Source organism: Ceratina calcarata, unplaced genomic scaffold, assembly GCF_001652005.2.
Source record: "Ceratina calcarata isolate Rehan_Ccalc_2016 unplaced genomic scaffold, ASM165200v1 scaffold514.2, whole genome shotgun sequence".
NCBI classification, from domain to species: domain Eukaryota; kingdom Metazoa; phylum Arthropoda; class Insecta; order Hymenoptera; family Apidae; genus Ceratina; species Ceratina calcarata.
Genome location: NW_017175971.1, coordinates 1484355 through 1505299, shown reverse-complemented (window position 1 = coordinate 1505299; position 20945 = coordinate 1484355). Strand labels below are relative to the sequence as shown.

Sequence of the window (20945 nt, the reverse complement as noted above, 5' to 3'; positions counted from 1 at the left end):
AGTGTCAATAGTTAATGAGTAATTTGCAAAAAACTGTTTTTTCGTTTTTCGTCAATAACTCGTTAAATATTAATGCTAGCGAAAAAATTTTACATGGAAATTGTAGATCTCGTCGTCGTCTACAAAGAAGGTCTCATGCAATTTTCCCGTAGATTCAACGGTTTAGGAGTTATTGAGGAAAAACGAAATTTTTTGTCAAAAGTTCGCTATTTCGACGGTGGGAAGGCCGAATTTTGTCGATGTCAATAAAATGCCAATTAATCATATGTAACTCATTAAATATTGAAGTTAGAAGAAAAATACATCGAATTTTTCTTGTATAACAAGGTACTACGTTCGTAACATACCGCAAATGCGTTATTTATTTTTCGATGGTCGCGTAGTCATAAATATAAGTATCACGCGAAATTGCTGGCTTTTGACGTCCAAATGGATTATTCTCCAATTCTGAGAGATCGTATCGAGCCCTTCTGTCCCCTTTGCTTTTATCCATTTTATTAAAGTCCTTTTGATAATATTTCTAAAGAGTGTCTATAGAGCAAATGATTTAATAGCTATATAGATTTATCCTCGGTTTAGATCAGCAACAGATGGGCAAAACAGAGTCGGTTAATATTTAAACAGAGAAGAGTGGAAAGACACTGTAGGATCGATGCGACAGTCGAGTCGGTTAAACATAAATGAAAAGCGATTCGGGAATCGAGCGTGACATTTAATTTCATTGCAGATAAATAAAGAACGATGGTGTTGCGCTTGGCAACAACTTGTGTACTGGTCATTGTTTCGATGGTTCACGGATTTAACGTATTGTGTTTATTCATGAGGGCTCGTTTGTTCCCGCGAGCGACCGGCATTCTAATCAAGTGCATTTATTACACGTAAAGTGGCATTGAGAAAGAAATAGACCAGGAAACTGAATTAATTAGACAATATAATTATGCTCGCTCCCCGGGGAATTCGACGTTATTCGATGTAATTCAGTTTGTAATAAGTTTTACATGAACATTGTACAAACATGCTGCCTCTCGTATTTCAATATCAATCTACATGGATAATCGTTAAATTTCAAGATGGAAATGATTCAGTAAGAGACACGGACATTTGCTAGGCGATAAAATTCGTTTCACTCGTCTGTTAAGCGAATCGGACGAGTTTTATGGAACCACCGCGAGCTGATCTCTCGAAATTGCGTGTAGATACAGGTTCGTAGTGGTGGTTGGTGTATCCGTGTTATGATGTACATGCACGCTTGGCACACAATCACGTTTTGTTCGTGATTTCCATGGAGAGTTAACATGTACCTAACCGTGTTCCATGTTCCGCGATAGTTGGAGTATTATTGAAGTTTCCGTGCATTCTGTAACGACGGGACGATGTTAAGAAACTTATGGCTGTTGTACAACGTCGGCAATCATGTTCCGAAGGAAAAATATGTAACGATGTGTACACACGTATGTGACCGTGTTACGTCGTTTGTCACGCTTCTCTTCGCGCGATCGAAAGGTTTCCTCGGTCTCGCCTGGAAAGATTCATCCTGGCTAAGAATTTCTTAATGAATCATTGAACTTGATGACGTATCGGTCAAGCATCCCAAGGGGATTAAATAGAAGTGAGCACTTGATCATTAATCAATCGAGATGTGAAATTTATTACACTCGACTATCTGCAGGTAATTATCGTGCCGTTAATGTCATTAAATAATTACCGCGTGTCGACGAAGCTTGCGATTGTTATAATAAACGCGAAAGTACATCGCGATATTCTAATTAGTACCGGTTTAAAAAATAAGCAATGTTATAAAATCATAGAGATTTATATATTAATAGCATGAAAATGTCGTGTGTGTACAATTTGATATTTTATTTTTTACTCAGTACTGATTTGCATGTAAGATTTCGACGTACAGTTTTCACGAACCTCGTGGGGGAGAATTATATAAAATAAATCTGAGCTTGTTCTACATTGGAATAAAATTTTGCCCTGGAAATAAAATTATCATGCAACCTTAGAGTCCCGATTCTTTTAAACTGGCTTGGAGGAATTGTGGTCGGGGCAATAAAACATTAGCAATTTACGAAGCGTCGAAGAGTCTTTAAAATCCCTCCCGTCAGTTCGTTACTGAAAGCTCTCGCGGAATCTTCTATGCGGCTGCGTTTCTCTCATCAATCAACGTCGCGAAGGAATAACCTGAAAGCGCTTGAAAAACGACAAGGCCAAGGGTGGGAAGGGGCGGCGTTCACCTATTTTAACGGTGGATCCTTTCAAGAACACAGCAGCGTTAATGGGATAGGGTTAAACAATTACAACCTCTGTTTTATATAATGCAATTCAGAATGCTCGTACAATCTGCGTAATTACAAAGGAATCCCCTGATCTTGTAAACCAATTTGCTATTTTCAGCGCTTTTTCCTCTCTTTCCGAAAACTTGTTGTATTAGAGTTTTACTTATTAAAGGGATTCGTGTGCGAAGCCAATAAATTACAAACCTTTGCCACGCGAGAAGCTTTAGAAAAAGATTGCTTCGTTTTAGTTTTATATTCCACCCGTAGGAGGTAAACACTTTTTATTACACTGCGGGCTTCATGCACTTATAAGAAATTCAAAAACATGAAACATGCACGTAGTACATAGAAGATACATAGAGTACTTGCAGAAGAATATCGTTATCCCTGAAGAATGAAAGAAATATCTCGCTGGATTTCATATTTTAAATTAATAATTTGTTTTTATAAAAAATGCGCATAATCTATTTGGTATTCTTCAATTCTATATCCAATTGGAAGGCATGAAAAGGGATTTGATCAGGTTTGCAACGGAAGGTCGATGGAGAGCCACTGCTCGCAAGTCATACCGCAGCCACGATGAAGTTGCATGACTCTGTTATGTATGTGGTCTATTATGTTTGCGACTTATAGGATAGCTTTCAGCCTGAGGAACGTAAAGGTCCTGTCACAACCGTGCTTTGCTACGGAAGTTTCCTCTTTAACGCGGCTCCGCAGTGCACGCTGCAGGTGCCGCACGTTCGCTTATCAATGAAATCAAACGTCTGTTAATACAGTTCATCGATAATTCGTTTAAACTTTTAAACTCAATTTGGCTTGTTTAAGCCGACGCGACGCAGCCCAACTTCGGAGTCGCCGTGCCGCTGAGGGATAAGTTTCGAAGCTCGTTTAAACCGCGTGGCGTTATTGTTAGATCGACTTCGCTTTTCAGCGCTTATCTCTGATCATTCTCAACGTTATTAATTCTACGAGGAATCTGTTTTACTAATTTTTTCATTATTCTGATTATCGTTGCGCGTTCGAAGTAACAGGATATAATAATAGTAGGTGCTCGTTTCGGTGATAAGAGTTGATTAACAAATTGAACGATATGCAATGTTCCCATGCTCGGCGGAAACGTTTCCACGTGCATCCACGGTTTTTTAATTAAAGATGAAGACAAGACACACGGTGATTACATTGTTTCCGTTGTTTACAATGGAGAACGAACGGAGTGAGGATCAAGAAGAGCAGAACGGAACGATCGCAATCGCTCGGAAGCACGGTGTCAGATTTTGGTTGCCAAATTGATTCATAGAATTTTTCCTCCACCGTCATTCCGGTTTAATACGTCGACGTTAATTAGCCCGGATTCAGAGATTCACCGGCCGGAAACGAGAACGTTTAGCGGAACGCGACTCAGAAGAGTGACGTTGCGAATTATGTAAACGAACCGTCGCGAACGGGCTGCGCTTCTCTAACGGCGAATCAATTAAAATTTATCCATCGATTCCATCCTTTAGGAATTTACGACGGTATTTGCCGATATAATAGTCGCCGGTTAAATTACACGGTATAAATTCAAATTTCATTTCAATGGAACGATGAAAACGATTTTCGCGGCACGTAACTTCGAACGGGGAATAAACATTTTATCACTGTCATCATTTATCTCGCTGGCTGACGGAGTTCCATCATTCTCCCCGCGGTTCTTTTCTTATACTTATACATTCATGCGCGTGTATTTCTGTCCATACAGGAAGGAGGCCTATATAGAATTTTCGTGCTCGTACAAGACAGAAAGTTATTGGAAAACTATCCGGGAGCGAGTCAGGGGGTGGGGTTGGATATGATCGAATAAAAGAGAGCCGGCCCGGTATCGATACTTTAAGGAGGAGCACGTTAAAATTCAGTGGGAAGAAAATCTTATATGTATTCGCTGTTTAACCGGTTTACCGTGAAACCGAGTTTACTCGCGTGTCAGTTTAGGGGATGATATAATTTAACTTCATCGTTCGGTGCAAATGACTGGGAACAACTAGTAAAACGTATTTGATAATTCGTTATTCATGGACTTGAAGCTTTCATTTGAAACGTGTGCTTAAAAGAAAATAGATTTTATAATTAAAATTGAAAACAAAATCATAGAACGAATATCTCTGGAATATAGAATAAAAAACAAATTAATCTTTAGTGATAATAGTAGTTGTGTGTAACTGATTCTAAAAACTCTATTGATCGGATACAACGTTGGCCCGTTTAACAGATTGATTTAGCGTGGTGCAAACGCGGGACAAGTGAGAACAGGTTATCAATTTTCAGTCGATGTCACGGCTAATAGAACGCGCACGTGTCGTTCTTCGTCGGTCGGTTTAGCTCCGAGGGAACGCTTTAGGCCAGGCTTGATACGCGCATCTATTAAAATGCTTCCCCCCCCCCTCTCCCCCCGATTTCCCGGTAAAAAATGAAACGGCTACTCGGGGTCCACGAGGAGGAAACCAGTTCTCCTCGATGGCCTCACATAATGCCGATGGATATCGTAGAACGAGATGAATTTCACGGTTCGACGAAAAATTTAATTTTCATTTCGCAGTATAATTGTTATGAATATTTTTCGTCTGGTCAACGGTGACAGCTCATGACAGTTTATAATGTTGTAACATTGCCAAGTGGGTCGGGTATCGTTTTGAGTAGGTGTACTTGTGTCATTACTCGCTTGTATGTAATGTAATACCGGTTTTAACGCGTACGCGTTAGAAGGCTTATCGCGTTGCATGTTTTCGTTGGGAATGCTTTTCTGTAACCCTTCTCTCTTCTGGCCTCTGTCTCTTCCACGACCCAGGAATTTTGTTTCCCTTGCTCGCTCGCACGATATTGGAATAATGTTCGGGGCTGGCCCTTGGCAAACACACATTGATCGTTTCTCTTCAGAAACAGATCGCTGTTCAAACGATTTCGATATCATTTATTTGTTTCCATCTTTCAGATGAAATAGTCAATATTCTGTTTAGATTTACCTCCCTTCTTCCGAAGTTTGAACAATGTTAATTAAATGAATTGTGCAATTAATTCTATTGATAATTCAAGCAATTATTTGCACTCTCGAATAGTATCAAAGGTGATTCGTGTGGTTCGGGTGAAGCGAGCGATTCGAATGGTTTCGAGGCCACCGCTAGTCGCGCAATTCTCTCCTTTTAGTGGGCACAGATTGTGTAGAAGGACCCTGCATTTATCGTTCCGCTCTCGGGAATCGTGATAATAATGTTCCACGGCAATTGAGCAATGATCGAATGATGCGGAGAGCGGTCATTAACGGGCCTCGAGGAATGAACGTGCCCGCAGATACTTGTTAAAACGAGAAGGAGCGTTCACTGTGTTCCTCGATCCGCCAGACCGGTTTCTGGTAACTTGGGAAACGTTATTGTGTCCGATGAATCTATTGGTTATTAATAACAACGTTGGCTCACTCCTGACCGTGTTTACATTGCAAACTAAAGATTCAATCACATTGACACGATTCAAGTTTAATTCCAATCCTACTTTCATTTGAAAAATAATTATGTCGTTGGATCGATTAATCAATCATCTAATGGATAGAACAATCAGGGGTTTATTATAGATTCATTATACGTGTAATTATGTATATAATTGTAATTCGTCTCGAATCAACATTTTTTACACATTTTTTTTAATTATGCAGAAGTGCGATGCAGGGAAATATTTTATTCTTCCTCGTATTGACGCTGTAGTATTATTTATAATACCGCTCGGATATTGTATTGACTCGTTTCAATTTTACAATTTTCTCTCGAGTAATTTAGTTTTCGCATGCATCCGCGCGAATATTAATTTCGCTTTGGGTATCATCTTTCGCGAAATATATGAAAGCAGCGAGCTTCTTTGATCCCGTGCTCATGTTAATTAACGTGATAATATTATCGTTAAATAAATCGCTCGTAGCAAAATTTTAACCAAATGGCCAATATTACACTTGACTGATTAGAACTTTGCGTTTCTAAATTAATATTTCAAGTAATTACATAACATAATTAATTTCAGTCTGCGAGGAGTCCAGGCTTCTTTTGTCTCGTATTATTATTAGCAACGAATTTTGATTTACGTTCTTATATTTGCCTGGCTGCATTATTATTCCACTTCAGCGTCTTCAACTCCCCACTTGGTAACTACGTCGATAGATACGTCTTGTTACCATTACTTCCACGGATTTTGTTATCAAAAGGCATTGTCGGGATGGAAAACTTCGTTCCAAGAATCAACGTTCCAAGTTTTTGTAACATCTCAGTCAACTAGCGACTTTAATTCCTCCTCCTTCTTTCTCCTCTCTGCCTCTCTCGTCTCGTTCATTCTGCAAAATGTTTACGCCAGTTTATTATTATTATACTCGCCGAGAATGTATGCTTTTACGGGCGTATGCATTATATAATGCACTGGCGGTCGCGAGAGATGAGGTAACGTTTTCGAGGGGTTAGTGGGACGGTCGAACGAGGGTAAAACTTTTCGGTAAGTCGGTGGGGTGGGTTAGTTTCAGCTGCCCTGCTTGTTTCATTGAATTGCATGGAAACCGGCTCCGCCGCTGTCCAAAATAATAAAATTATTCGTCGACACTTTAATTAGAAATTCGCGAGCTGCATACGACCTCCCCTCCGTTCGCGTACCGCCGTCAAGGATTTAAGTAAATTATATTATCAAGATTGTGAGTGAAAATTACAGCTCCTCGTCGTGTCCCATCATGTCGTAATTTAACCTAGCGCAACCATACTTTCTTTTCAACCTGTCACACCGCGGTTTCCCATTACCCTCATAATTTCGAAGTTCAGAATTTCCCAATAATTTCTAATTAATATTTCATAAAACCGATTTTTGGAAATTCCAATTTGTTACTCTATGATTTTCTTTGATTATCAATCGTATAAATAATTTCGAACGCATCAGATACGAGCGAAGAGAGTCATAATAAAAGGCGACGCTTTTAGCCGTTCCGTGAGAATGAACTCGAGTCTCTGGTAGTGCACGGCGCCAATTTATTTACGCAACGGAATGGCGTAGTACCTATTTTGTTTATCCAATAAATTTATCGTTGCGCGAGACTCAAGAGTTCCAAGTTTGAAATACAAAGAGCGTTGAATTCCATGGAAATGCATTTGATCGATAAACCCCGGTCTCCTCGCCCCTCGCTGCACCCTCTTTCGCGCAGAAACAGGGCCAATAGCGAGTGGATTTTCACACTGCCGAGGCAAAAAGTTTCTCCTTTGCTTTTATTCACAGTTAATGCGCATCCACCACGACGACGAAAAATATCGGATACGTGATGATACTGTATAAAAAAAAAATACAAAGCAGCAGAAATGATTAAAAAATGACAAATATCTATATTAATTTAATTAATTTTCTTATCATAACGAATCTTATTAAGTGAAAATTAATTCATGCAAGATGATGAAAGTTATGAGAATATTTGCGAGCTAAAAAAATTAATCAAAGCGGATTAAGGATGATTAAACGTGGCTTAATCGATATTAATTTTTGTGAAGTAAATGAAAATACGTTTGCAACTACATACTTCGTTAACGCGAATCTTTTATTGCATTACAGCTCCGCGGAGGCGAGAGAGTCGCGTTAAAAGATAAAATTTGCATCGGCGTGCACACGAACGCGCGTTGGAATAGCGCATCGGAATAATGAATAGAAATGAAACATAAAACGTGGACTATGCACACGGGAGTTGGTCGGAACTTTTTCTTTGCATGAAATTATAAGTTTTTAAGTACGATGTTTAAGTTTCATAAAACTGTTGAAAAGATTTCAAGCCCGTTGCGTTGTAAAAACTAGAATATTGAACGTACAACTACTGGGATTCGAATAACTCGCAATTATTTTAAAATTGGTTTAAACATGCCTTTTTATATTTCGTCTTGAATTTATTTGATTGACACTAATAACGATGTTACATTTTTAATGTGAAACAATTTGATAAAAAAAAAGGAGCTATCGCTGTACAATAAAGAAGTTGTAAATTTCTCTGTATTTAACTTATTAATCAAAATTTTGCAGTAGACGAAACACGGGACGAAGAAAATGGGACGAGAAAAATTGTCGAGAACAGATCGCGTTTCTAAATTACCCAGAACGCGTTCTGGTTTACCCGGTTTTTAAAAATTAATTCCCATTTTTTCTGCTGACACCTGATGGAACAAACACGAAGTCATAGAAACGCGAAGTGAACGAGAGTGTGTATAAAGGGCGAAAGGGGACAGGAAGGGGGGAGAGTAGGAAGCCGGGTGAAAAGGGACAACAGAGGGAGAGAGCGGGCGGCTCGATCGATCCAGAAACACCGTGTGTAAACTAGCAAGCATAATCAAATTCCTTTTAGCTTCAATCCTCGCGTGCGAACTATTTAGTTTCAAAGTAACGCTGTTTTCATTCGGGCCTGAATCAGGCAAAAACGTATTTTATCTCCTGTTAAAAGTGGCGTCCGCCACCCACCACGTAAAGAGGGTTTCGCATTACGCTCGTTAATTACCAGCTCCATTAATTTCGGCTATTTACTATTAAATTTCGGTTTTGAATACGTACTCCTCTGCCGAACTATTTAACAATTTCCGAACTTAGGGTAGAACTAATATACGAGATTGATATTAACTTGAATTCTTAGACTATCATTAATTTAACCAACATTTTGTCAAACACAAGAATTGATACGTCGTTGTTGAGGAATTTAAGACGGATTCAAGACCAGACATAACTGAGAGATACTTCATCAATTAGCCTACTTTCGATTTAGCATTGTCCTCATCGATCTGTACATGACCCGATGAAATATAGATCGGATCTTTTGGGTCACCCTATATTTCCTGAAAGCGCGCCACTGCCCCATCCACTACCGCGTGCTCCAGGGTTTAATCTAACAATGATTTATGCTACGCAGTGGCTCTCATGCTTATTGATTTAAATCTGTGCATATTAATGCCATTCATCAGAACCTGTTCTTTTTTATTACATATTTTTCCCATTTTCACTATTTCATCCCCCTTTCTCTTTTTATTTTACATTTATTTATCCAATTACCTTTATCTGTCTAATCGTAATCGAATATCTAGTCGTAATGATTCGCACGAGAAAGGAGGAAACAATTCCGCGTTACATGTGGAGATGAAAAGGGTCTCTCGAAATCAAAACTTTTCACGGTTAGAGGGAACCGGGATAACGACGTGACTTTCAAAGTAATACCGGAATAGCCTCTCTCTATCCCAATGCGGTTTACAAGCAAGGATTGAGCGTCACTAAAACCAACGCGCTACATACACCTGCACCGACTCCACTACAATTGTACTCCCCCACGAGCTCCGCCCTCTCTCCGCACCCCATTCGCCCACTACCGGGCGTCCATGAATGTATTATGTACGCCCGGCGAATATGTCAACTGCAGCATTGCGTATTTATGCGGTGACTCCCGGATTTTTTCCCCATTTCTCCACAGCGCTTCCGGCTCTTCGTCTTTGACGGTTGTTTCGCGATTAACTCTCGGCTTGATGCCGCTCGATTGAACACGTGTCATCGAACCGACGATCGACCCTCATTGTGTCGTTCAATCAAAAAATGTTTTCCAACTGAAATATCATTTATTCGCCTGGAGAGCTCCAATTGATCGCCGAGATTATAGCAACGGGTTAAACTCTATGATTGCCTTTATCGCGGGCGATTTCTTTTTTTCCATATCTGGAAGGAGTGTCGTCCCGAAGAAATACTTCCTGACGTCTATTTTAATTTAAGTTACAAAAGACTACTTAAGAAGTTGAGTGAAAGACGGGAGATAAAGGGGACGGGTGGGTGGAGCGGCGGTAGCACAGAGATGAGATTACCCAGATAGATAGAAAGTTTCGCCAGGTACGATAATAATATCGCTCGGGTATATACAAGTCGTTTATTACGTTTAATGCAATAAATTTTCGTCCCGGGGTAAATGGATGCCGGCGAAGTATATAGCCGCGTCACAGTTACACGAACCAGAGCATTAAGGGTCCCTCGCGCCCCAGTATCGCTGTTAAAAACGAAATGCGCGCGCGCGCCCGCATTTTCCATGATGCTCTCTCTATCTCGAAACAAACAAAATCATACATTATTGATCGGATTCGAGCCCACTGTCGCGCCGGCGATATTAATACGTCTCTGGTAAAACAATTTCAAGGGTTATTTATTATTTTTCGTCAGGTCGAATTAATCAAAACTCTGCGCCGGACAAGCGTGTCTGGTTCCGGGTGACTTTTCCTGTAAAATTTAATTGAATTCGGAGCTCGCGAATAATTTATGAAATGGTAAAGTCTGCGTAGCCGCGATAATCGGGTACAATAATAATTGTAATGTTCGTCCCGTGCAAAGTGTGCATGCACTTGAGTAAAATGCGCTTAGCATTGGTTTTTTAATCAGTCGAGTATAAATTAAAATTATGCAAAGTCGAAAGCTTCTTCATATCTACAAAAAATAATTTTATTAATGGCTTTTAGTATTCTCTGTCGAGTCACAAAGATCGCTTGGACCGCTGCCATAAAACATTCCCCGGCTCGTCTTTACCCTATCTTTCCGCTGGTTTAGCAGTTAACTGCGAACCCTTTCCGTTCCCATCCTTTGATATTGGTTGTTAACCACCCGGCCAGGAGTCGACTTAATCCATCCGTGCCACTGTTTAATGGCCGCTCGGAGACACGAAATCGCGGAAGGAGGCCAATTCCGTTTCGTACAACGAACGCCACTAGATAAGATCGTATAATTTTTCCATTTGTGGATAACAGGTGAATTTCTCAACGGAACGTTTTATCGTCGATTAATATAAAAAGATCTGTAGAAATATTTTATCACAGCTGGACATACGAAGATAAATAGATATTAATTCATTCAATTCATTAATTACGCCTGTACTGATTTCATAACAAATGGTAATTTCATCTTTATCATTGATCAGTGGAATGAGATTATTAGAGGTAAGAGTACCCAGGAGTAATGCCGTATTTACGGCAGAGCATTATCGCCCGTTATACTTTGCCGAGTCGTCCGGCGTCGGTCAATTGATAGGTTATCGGTGCATTTAGGATAGCAGACCGAATCCCCATAGCAACGTCGGGAATACATTTCCACACGATTCCGTATTGCATACTGTCTGTGTCATGTGTTTGGTTAGATCGGCGCTTGTGTCTGCGCCAACACTGCGCTACCTTTTGGCACGCTGTTGCCCTTACACACGTGCGCTCGCCGCCCATCAGCCCCCTCGCCTCTTTACCCCTGACCCCTTTAATCCGTGCCTATCGCGTTGTCTCTCACCCACCAATCTCCAGACTCCAGACTGACTACGTCTCCTAGATACACATCTCGTATATGTGCAGTCAAGGGGTTATGCCCTGAATTAGAGAATGAGCGAACGCACGGAAGTTAGCCAGATTTTAGAGGTGCAATAAATGGCTTAAAGCTGTTGCACTCCGTCGTTCTCCGACTTTGTTCGACTCCCAATTCGTCGCTCGTATTAAAATGTAATTCTCGTTTGTTCGTTCTACTATCGCTTAAGGCTGTATTGGCTATACAGTCAATTCCAAAAGTTTATGTACTTTAGAAAAACGCATTTCCTAAACATTTTTCTTCTAACTCAAGTATTTAACGAGTTAAGTATGATTATTTGGCATTTTATTGATGTTGACAAAATCCGACCATCCCAGCGTCGAAACGGCGAACTTTTGGCAAAAAAATTCGTTTTTCCTTAATTACTCCTAAACCGTTGAATCTACGGGAAAATTGTATAGGACCTTTCTTGTAGAGGACGACGAGATTTACAATTTCTGTATAAAATTTTTTCGCTAGCATTAATATTTAACGAGTTATTGACGAAAAACGAAAAAACAGTTTTTTGCAAATTAGTCGTTAACTATAGACGCTAGCGAAAAATTTTTACATGGAAATTGTACATCTCGTCGTCCTCTACAAGAAAGGTCATACGCAATTTTTCCGTATATCCAACGGTTTGGGAATTATTGGCCAAAAACGAAAATTTGGAAGAAATTGAAGGGGTACCCCTTGGAAAAATCTCGGAAAAATCGAAAATTTTTTTTTGTTGTTTATTATTAACAATGTTCTTCCGACGTCTGATTTCTTTTTAAAAAATGCATTTGTAAAGTGCATAAACTTTTGGGATTGACTTTATAGCCAATACATCCTTAAAAGAGAATTGTAATGGTTCACAATAGTTCTCCGGAGGAACAGTGTTTCCCGAACTTTTTTTTTGTTGACGAATAAAAAAGCACGGCAGGAAACTAATATTAAGTAGATGTTTAACGTTTTACGGATACGGTAAACTTTGAGATGTAGGTAATTTCCTCGGCAGCGCTTTCTTTGCCGGAAAGTTTGCACCTCAAACAGTGCGTCCGCGGGTCTGTTAAATTGAATTTCTCGAGTGCATAGAAGAGGTTGTTTGAAATATGCGCGCCCTATATCGGGATTTATTGAATACCCATTCGGCCATTAATAAAACGTAACTTCAACCGATTTTACGAGCTGGTTTCATTAAAAATTTACATAGACCGTAGACAAACAGAGTTTACTTGTACATATGCGAGCCTGTAAATCATCGACTTTCAACATTTAGCGAAAAAAGATCAACTCTCGGATCGCCACCGTGATTAAATTACATCTATGATCGAAAGTTCCCTTGATCGACGGTTCGATAAAAAATTGAGAAAGCTAATTGCGTTCGCCTTAAGTGCTCGCGCCCCGGGACGATTGAAAAGTAGGCGAGATTACAGATTTCGAGGAACTTCAAAGCCGAGAAACAGTGGCGGGGCGCAAGTTTAAAACTACGTTTAAATATTTAAATAGAGTCGAGTTGCGAGTTTGAACTACGGCCATCAGTTTCACTGCCGGCTTTAACGTGATTACCGAAGTTGCCGCGGTTTACTCCCCGGGCACCCCGCCGGAACAACAGTGCCGCCGAAATGTAATACGTACACATAAGCGGACGTGATTCCTGCGACGGGCAGAAAATGTGAGGGACCGCAGAGAAATAACTCCATCCGGGATTTAATTAAAAACCCGGCGTGAAATCGATAGTATCGGGAAGGAGCGAGAGGAAGAGCCACTGGTGGTCGGACAGGCGATAGAACGTGGTGGAAAGAAAGCCTTTTAGGAAATCACTACGATAAATACACACGGAGAACGGCCAGCCGGACGAACGAAGAAAGGAAGAGAGGATTCTTCTTTGTGGCACGCGCGATACCCTTTGATCGCACGATTCGTTTTTCGTGTGTCCTCGCGATTAAGACGGAAGCGTTTGTTTTCAGAGTCGTGATTCGGGGTGTGGGTGGGACACGGAGAGACACAAGCGGAAGCTCGGGCAGGGAAATGGACCGGTGCGCTGGAAAAGTAGACAAGATTCTCAGACAATGAGAGGGAACGGGCAGCGACGTACGTGACCGAGAGAGAAATCCGTGCATCGAGTAACAATGGGAATGATGTTCTCGCAGCTTTCGAGGAAGCTAATCAATTCGTTGCGATCTTATTACTCTGGTTACATTAATTAAACAGTTACTCGGTCTGACTTGATTTTGAGTTTGTACGAAGTTACGATAGAAAGCTACGTTCGCGCAATTATTGTTTTCCCGTTGCTACAATTAATTTCACATTGACGTGTGGTTTACGAGTCATCGCGAAGATACGTGAGATGAACAAATTACATTTTATATTCCTGCTATCGCGTGCGCGTTATCTCCGACGTTAAGTCGAAAATTAGTTTACGGATTTACGACTTCCTTTTCATTATTTTGCTGTTTAAATACCAATCACTCTAATGGACAGTAAAATCGTAGCAGAGGTGTTCAGGTCGAATGAAATCCGACGAATCAGCGGATATCCATGAGGTGGGTCAAACTTTGCGAAAATGACGTCGCCGCCGGCATCAACGGACAATTAAATTATCGTCCGGTCAGAGTAGATAACGATGCACTTGAGGTACAACATAAACCGCGAACTGCGTTGCCTCTAGATTATGTATATTACGTAACGAGATACATAGGTATTTTAGCTGTGCTCTCGACACGCAGATTTACATATATAATATTACGTGCGTTTGTAGAGGAGGTGGCTTCGGGGTCAAATTATATATGTATAATATGATATATACATACCGGAAATTCAAATAATGAAATGGGAAAACTCGAAAAGTTTTATTCAATTTCTTTCGTTAAGATCGATTCACTTAGTGTGTGGATTGTTCGCATATGCTTTAGAGGTGGAGGCATAAGCTAATTTAGTATAGTGATACTATTTGCGACACAAAAGAAAGTTCTATCATAAAGAAAACGATTGCGCATATTAAAGTTGGAACACGTGGAAAAGTTCTTAGCCTAGTTCGAAAAGATATGGCAACGTTGAAGAAAGTTGCTCGGAAATACATATTTAGTGAGTCTATTAAGGCAAATTTGAGAAGGTTTACTGCCGGCGAAAATAGGTCGTTTATACATATATAAATGATAGAACAATAGCCTGGGTAGTAAATCCCGCGTCTCATAAAGAGTCAACAATTATTTTTTATCAGCAGTAAATACCCTTGAACAATGTTTTATAACTTTGTTAAAAGTTGTCGTACTTTTTTCATCATCTACGATTTTTTCTCCCTTATAAAAGACCTTATAATTAAATGAATATTTTGCAGAATTTACCCTTTGATGAAAGTTATCCTCCCACTACTCTCTACTCTTCTCTAATGTAGATGAGAAAGTTCATAAAATGAATAGCACTAACTAATATTTTTTAATAATCATAATAATGAAACGTGAAATTGAAGAGAATCCTTTTTTAATTGCAGGACGAGGTGCTGACGATATCGGAGAAAGTTGTGGTTCGCGTTCATGACCTCGTCACGTGGTTATCACCAACGCTGGAATGGTCGTGGGGCCGGGAAGTATCGTACCCACCGACCCCGACGTCCTCCCCGGAGACCAGCCCGTTGAGGTACGAAATGCCCCAACCGCAGGTGCTGACCGACCCCGGCATCGATTTCTCGGATGTTGAGAAACAACAGAAGGAATTCGAGATCAATCACTGCACGAGGAAAGCCGAGTACGGGCAGACGAAAGTCGTGGTCCTCTCGTACCCCAGGTACTGTCGGTATCGCGCCCTGTTACGCAGGCTTGAGGGCGCCGAACCGTCCTGGCTCTGCTCGTCCATAGCAGCTGCCCTTGGAGGTTTCACCGCGACGCCCGGCACCAGGATCCTCTTCTGCAGAGACACTTTCGACTACCCGGACCTCGAAACTCACGAGCTCCTCTGCAATCACCTAGGTAAGCTTTCGTCTCATAGTTGAAACTTAACTTATTCTATGCTACCGCGAGTTATTAAAGGATTTAAGTTCTTAAGCCTGTTGAAAATGAAGAGAATACAAAGTTTGGCAGTGGAATTTTATTCTTAAAACAGGCAGATTTTTATTCCTAAGAAAGGGATCGTTCAATTGATTCAACTGATTAACTGAAATGAGAAATTAAAAACACTGATGAAGATTTAAAGTAGATGCAAATAGCATTGCATTGAATATTCAGTTCATGGGAGGATTTAAATATTGCGCGTTTTATAAAAGAAATCGTTTACCAAGGAAGATCAAAGATATCACGCGTCCAAAAAGAGAAAGAGAGAAAGAGAGGTACGTCAAAAACAATATAACACCACTGGCTGGGCTAACGAAACATAATAAGGTCCCGGCGAATCGGTGTTCGGTTACCCAAACAGCTCCACGCTGTCGGAAAGATACATGGGAACTGTAGCTATGACAACCGGTGATGCGATTTAGCATGTGTGGCGAATTTGTTCTCGAAAATCGTGTTAGAGCACGTGGTAGTTGCTGGAGGTATTAGCAGTGAAGCGCATGACACAACTGACTTGCGAGTCGTGTATACAGGCATACAGATTAATTCGTTCCTTCGGTTTGTGCATTAAGAAAACGCGATGTCTATTGTGATGAGAATAAGCCGCGGGCAAATTGTGTATTTTGAAATAACTTGTGAGTATTTTAATTGTATCGGTGAGAATTCAGTTAATCATTTCCCAAACGATATGATGTAACACGTGTCGTGCACATCTTTGTAAGCTGTGGAACAAACTGCATTTGTTGGATACAACATATGTCACATAAAACTTAATATATGAAGATGTCATGTTAAATTGTTGCCAAGTATCAGCAGTATTTGTTCTATTTAGTTCTGTTCTGTTCAGTTACGTTAAATTTAATCAGCTGGTGCCGGTAGTCACATTTCTAGACGCAACGGTTTAAAATGATCATGAATGTGCATATGTACATAGATGCATACGTGCATGCATATGTATATTTACAATAATACGCAAATTGCCATTATATTTCGTAATTAATTATTAATTGATGATTGCTAAAACGCTATGTTCCGTCTGTTATATCACTAGTATAACAACAGCTAACGATGATGTGAATTTTTATGTTCATTATCTACTTCTTGTTTTGCTTGAATTCAATTTGTGACGTTATATTATTGTACACCATTCAATTAGGGTAATTATTCTAAATTGTTCCCGTGAAACCCATTGAAGTGGAGAATGAGTAAATTAATTTTTTAATAAGGATACGAAATTCGCGCGTTTTGTCGTTTTATTTGATTCGTATTAATAAGTTCGCCAGCTGAATAACCGACTATTCTGTTTATTTTAATTGATACCCTGCATTATTTGAGAACGAAATTGAAGATGCGATCTGTTATTTTTTTCAGCGCCAAAATTGAAGGGCAGGCCGAGGAGGAAACGCAAAAAGCGCAGTGCTTCGCCGGGTGAATCGAGCAATGAGAGCGAGGCCTCCGTTGCGTCGACGTCGAAAAGCATGCCGGCGAGTTTGAACGTGATCATACCGAGCGTCGGCAGACCACCCTCGTCTGTGGTGCGACGTAGCGAGCGGAAGACCACCGTCGAGGAAAAGAAGTTCCTCACGGACGTCCAGACGTTCATGAACTCCCGGGGTACGCCTGTCGGAAAGATGCCACTGCTGGGCTACAAGCAGAGTCAGTATCTCTGTGTGACACGTTTTTTTTTTAACAATTGGCCTTCTCATAATATCCACGTAGAAACAATTGACCCGCGCGTATTTCGGTTAAATTAGGACAGCGATTGGTACTGTCCAAGGCTGATCTACAGCAGTGTTTCCTTTTGACAAGCCACGCTTTTATCCTTGCGATTAATATCGAAGGTCTACGACGCGTACGTTGTATGTCCACTTGTAGCGTTCGTGATATGCATATTAGTTTATTTATACGTATTTGCATTGGACACGCAATATACCGTTGGTAAACCGATAGTCCACAGCTAACGAGAATCTTTTACTTACAGTTGATCTCTTCCTCTTTTATACAAAAGTTCAAATGCTCGGAGGCTACGATTCTGTGAGCGCTGGTCGGCTGTGGAAGAACATATATGATGACATAGGAGGTAACACGGGATCTACTAGCGCAGCAACTATTACGCGCCGACATTATGAAAGGTAAGGTGTATAAACAAACATTGAGGGGACTTGTTTCCAAAGACATCAATGACTAATGTTACGATCCACGTGAATAGGTTGCTGTTACCTTACGAGAGGTATCAGAAGGGCGAGGAAGCAAAAGTTAGGTTGACGCATGGAAGACGAACGAAGAGTAGCAGCACGTTGGAAGAGTCAGAGGATATCAAACAAGAACCAAGCGAACCATACCCATCGGAAACACCTCCACCTGTAGATATAAATCTTACTGCAACAAGCCCACCCCTTCCATCAATTATGTCTACAGCTGTGAGTCAAATAAAAAAATCGTCAACTACAATACTTTCTCGCATGATTTACTTATACATGTTTGCCTTTTGCAGCCGTTCCTTTCGAGCGAAAAGCCGAAAACGGAGACTGGTAAGACATCGTCCTTGCGCAGCGTACGAGTGAAGCCAGAACGGCTGAAGTCGTTAAACACTATGATCGCCAATAGTACGCCATCGCCCAGCCAACAAACTAGCCAACTGCCAAGCCCACCACCTTCTTCTAATACGTCAATTTCAACGCCGAGTAGTACACCCTCCACCACACCCACGAACGGTACCAACGGGAGCCAAAGCGTGTTGGAGAGGCAACTGAACAGCCCTCTGATATCGCAACAGGTACCACCGCCGTGTTCGCCGCCGGGTCTGCCTGTGACCACAGTGGCAACGAACGCGCCGACGGTCGTTACGTTGACGCCGCCGCCGGAGAAAGATATGAAGGAGATCAAACTTGACCCGAAGCAAACATCCCTACTGGCACAGGGCAAAGAGAACATCCCGCTATTCGGTGAGAAATCGATCTTCGCAGAGAAGACGATCGTACCTCCTAGGTCGCCGGAGGTGATCGACCTCGAGGCGGAGAGCGATACCAGCAGGGATAAGATAATCATTCCCAGCTTCAAAAAGCGGAAGCTCGAGATCCTTCGCGAGGGCGGCCTCGAAGTCACTGCCGTCGACTTGGACACGCGGCCCACCGTGATCCAAGCACCTCCTGCACCGGCGACCATGAAATCCGAAGAGAAGCCGCCGGTGTCGTATCCCCTCCCGGACACGCCAAACTCCATTCCCAAGTTGATTTCGGTCACCGTGACACCGGACATCGGGCACATGCTATCGTCGCCGCAAGAGCATCAGCATCCTCATCATCAAGCTCGGTTACAGACGACGCCGACGACGACGAAGCAGCCGCCGGCGCATCATAACAATAATAACAATATCGCAGTGAACAACAACAACGTGGTGAACAGTCGCGTTATAAACCTCGGCACGTCGAACAACACCGCGTTATTGAAACTGTATGCGAACGTGAACGTACCACCGCCCGCGTCGTCGGTCGTCCATCAACCGAATCACCGTTTCGTACCGCCAACTGTACCGAACGGTAGGATACTTCCGCCCAAAGTGACGCAGTCGAGATCGATATTCGCACACAACGAAAAAATGGTTTACGGCGATCCGAAAGAGGTTCCCGTCCCTTCCAGTCGTCCCACGTTGCACCGTTTGCAACCGCACCATCATATACATAATAACAATAACGATCCCGTATACGGTGGCGTACTCGACTTGACGCAAAAACCTAACGAGAAGCCCGTGTTCCCGCGACCGAGCCTAGAAATAGTGAAAGTACCTGTAGTGCCGAGGCCTAATCCATTGAACCTCGAGATGAGGAACTCGTCTGCGATCAAAGAAAAGCCGACGGATTGTTCAAAGCGTAGCGCGTTCCCCAGTTACCAAAACGTGATCGACAGCCGGACCATGGCGTCGAACAACCTGGAGATAACTATCGTGAACCCTAAACAAAAGAACAATCACGTGAACGCGCCGACGCATGTTCGCGCACCGAGTCCGTCTAGAAACAACACGGCGATGCCCGTGCAGAGAAGGCAGCACCTGAACGGCAAGTACCCGACGAGGAGTGAACCGATATCACCGTACACACCCAGGAAGCCGAGTAGTCACCCTGTTATACCGAATGTACCTAACTTGAATCACCTGAATAGCGGTAGTCACCCTAGAATGGCGGCGATGCAGCATCAGAATACGATTGATAGGAGAAAAAATATGGAAACAGGCGGCAAGGAACAACATCAACAACATCAGCATCACCCGCACCACCATTTGCATCATCAACATCATCATCATCAACAGCAACACCTTCATCATCAGCAGCAACAGCAGCAGCAGCAGCAGCAGCAGCAACATCATCATCAACACCACCATCACCATCAGCAGCAACGTCGGATCAGCGAAGGTGACAAATCGTTGATCACGCAGCACCAACAGCAACACCTTCATCATCAGCAGCAACAGCAGCAGCAGCAGCAGCAGCAACATCATCATCAACACCACCATCACCATCAGCAGCAACGTCGGATCAGCGAAGGTGACAAATCGTTGATCACGCAGCACCAACAGCAACAGCAGCAGCAGCAGCATCAACATCAACAACAACAGGAACCGAGGCAAACCGAGGCTGGAAGGCGGCACAGCGTACCGAATATACCCTCCGGTTACGTGCCCGTTATCCAACAGAACAATCCAGCCTTCATACAGCAACTGCCAAACACGCCCGGCAAGTTCCTACCGATACTAGACCCGATGTACTATTCCGCGTTCTACAACGGTTTATTCCCGCCGCCGATTCCGCCCACGGCTGCCACGACGTTTTTACCGCCGGAATTCAGCGCTTACTACAAAGAGTTACTTGCTTCCTCGCAACCAAGACTGGGGATGACGGGGCAGCACCAGCCGGCTGTTCCGACGTCTAAGTAGACAAGAAAAATGTTAAATTACGATGGGATCTCATTAGTAGGGTTTCCGATGTGTAGCGAAACGTCGGTCGTTTTTCTTGTTTCATTTGTAAAGACTAAGATCCGTCGGGTTTCCTCGCTTTCGAAATCTATTTTCGATCGGAACGCTCTGCAGAAAGAGGACTTCCTCGTGCGTGTCAATAAATTGAAAGGACGAGCGTGTATTTACGTTTCCCGTACTTCTCTTTTAATGCTTAACGCAAACGGAGAGTTACGATTTAAGACGACGAAGATGGATACAGTCGCGACAAAGTGTGTACATGCATATATCATGCAATAAATTAGCTAATAATTTTTTATATGT

At 42.0% G+C, this 20945-nt stretch overlaps 1 protein-coding gene across 1 annotated transcript in view; it reads left to right on the top strand.

Moving 5' to 3' along the window:
* The window catches only part of LOC108628299 (uncharacterized), a 142135-nt gene extending 121196 nt beyond the window's left edge, over positions 1 to 20939 (top strand). The window contains exons 3-7 of the mRNA XM_026816379.1: positions 15121 to 15595; positions 17045 to 17329; positions 17655 to 17805; positions 17883 to 18093; positions 18168 to 20939. Of these exons, the coding sequence (XP_026672180.1) occupies positions 15121 to 15595; positions 17045 to 17329; positions 17655 to 17805; positions 17883 to 18093; positions 18168 to 20603 (3558 nt within the window). The 3' untranslated portion in view covers positions 20604 to 20939. The remainder of the gene's footprint in view (positions 1 to 15120; positions 15596 to 17044; positions 17330 to 17654; positions 17806 to 17882; positions 18094 to 18167) is intronic.
* The last annotated feature ends 6 nt before the right edge of the window (positions 20940 to 20945 follow it).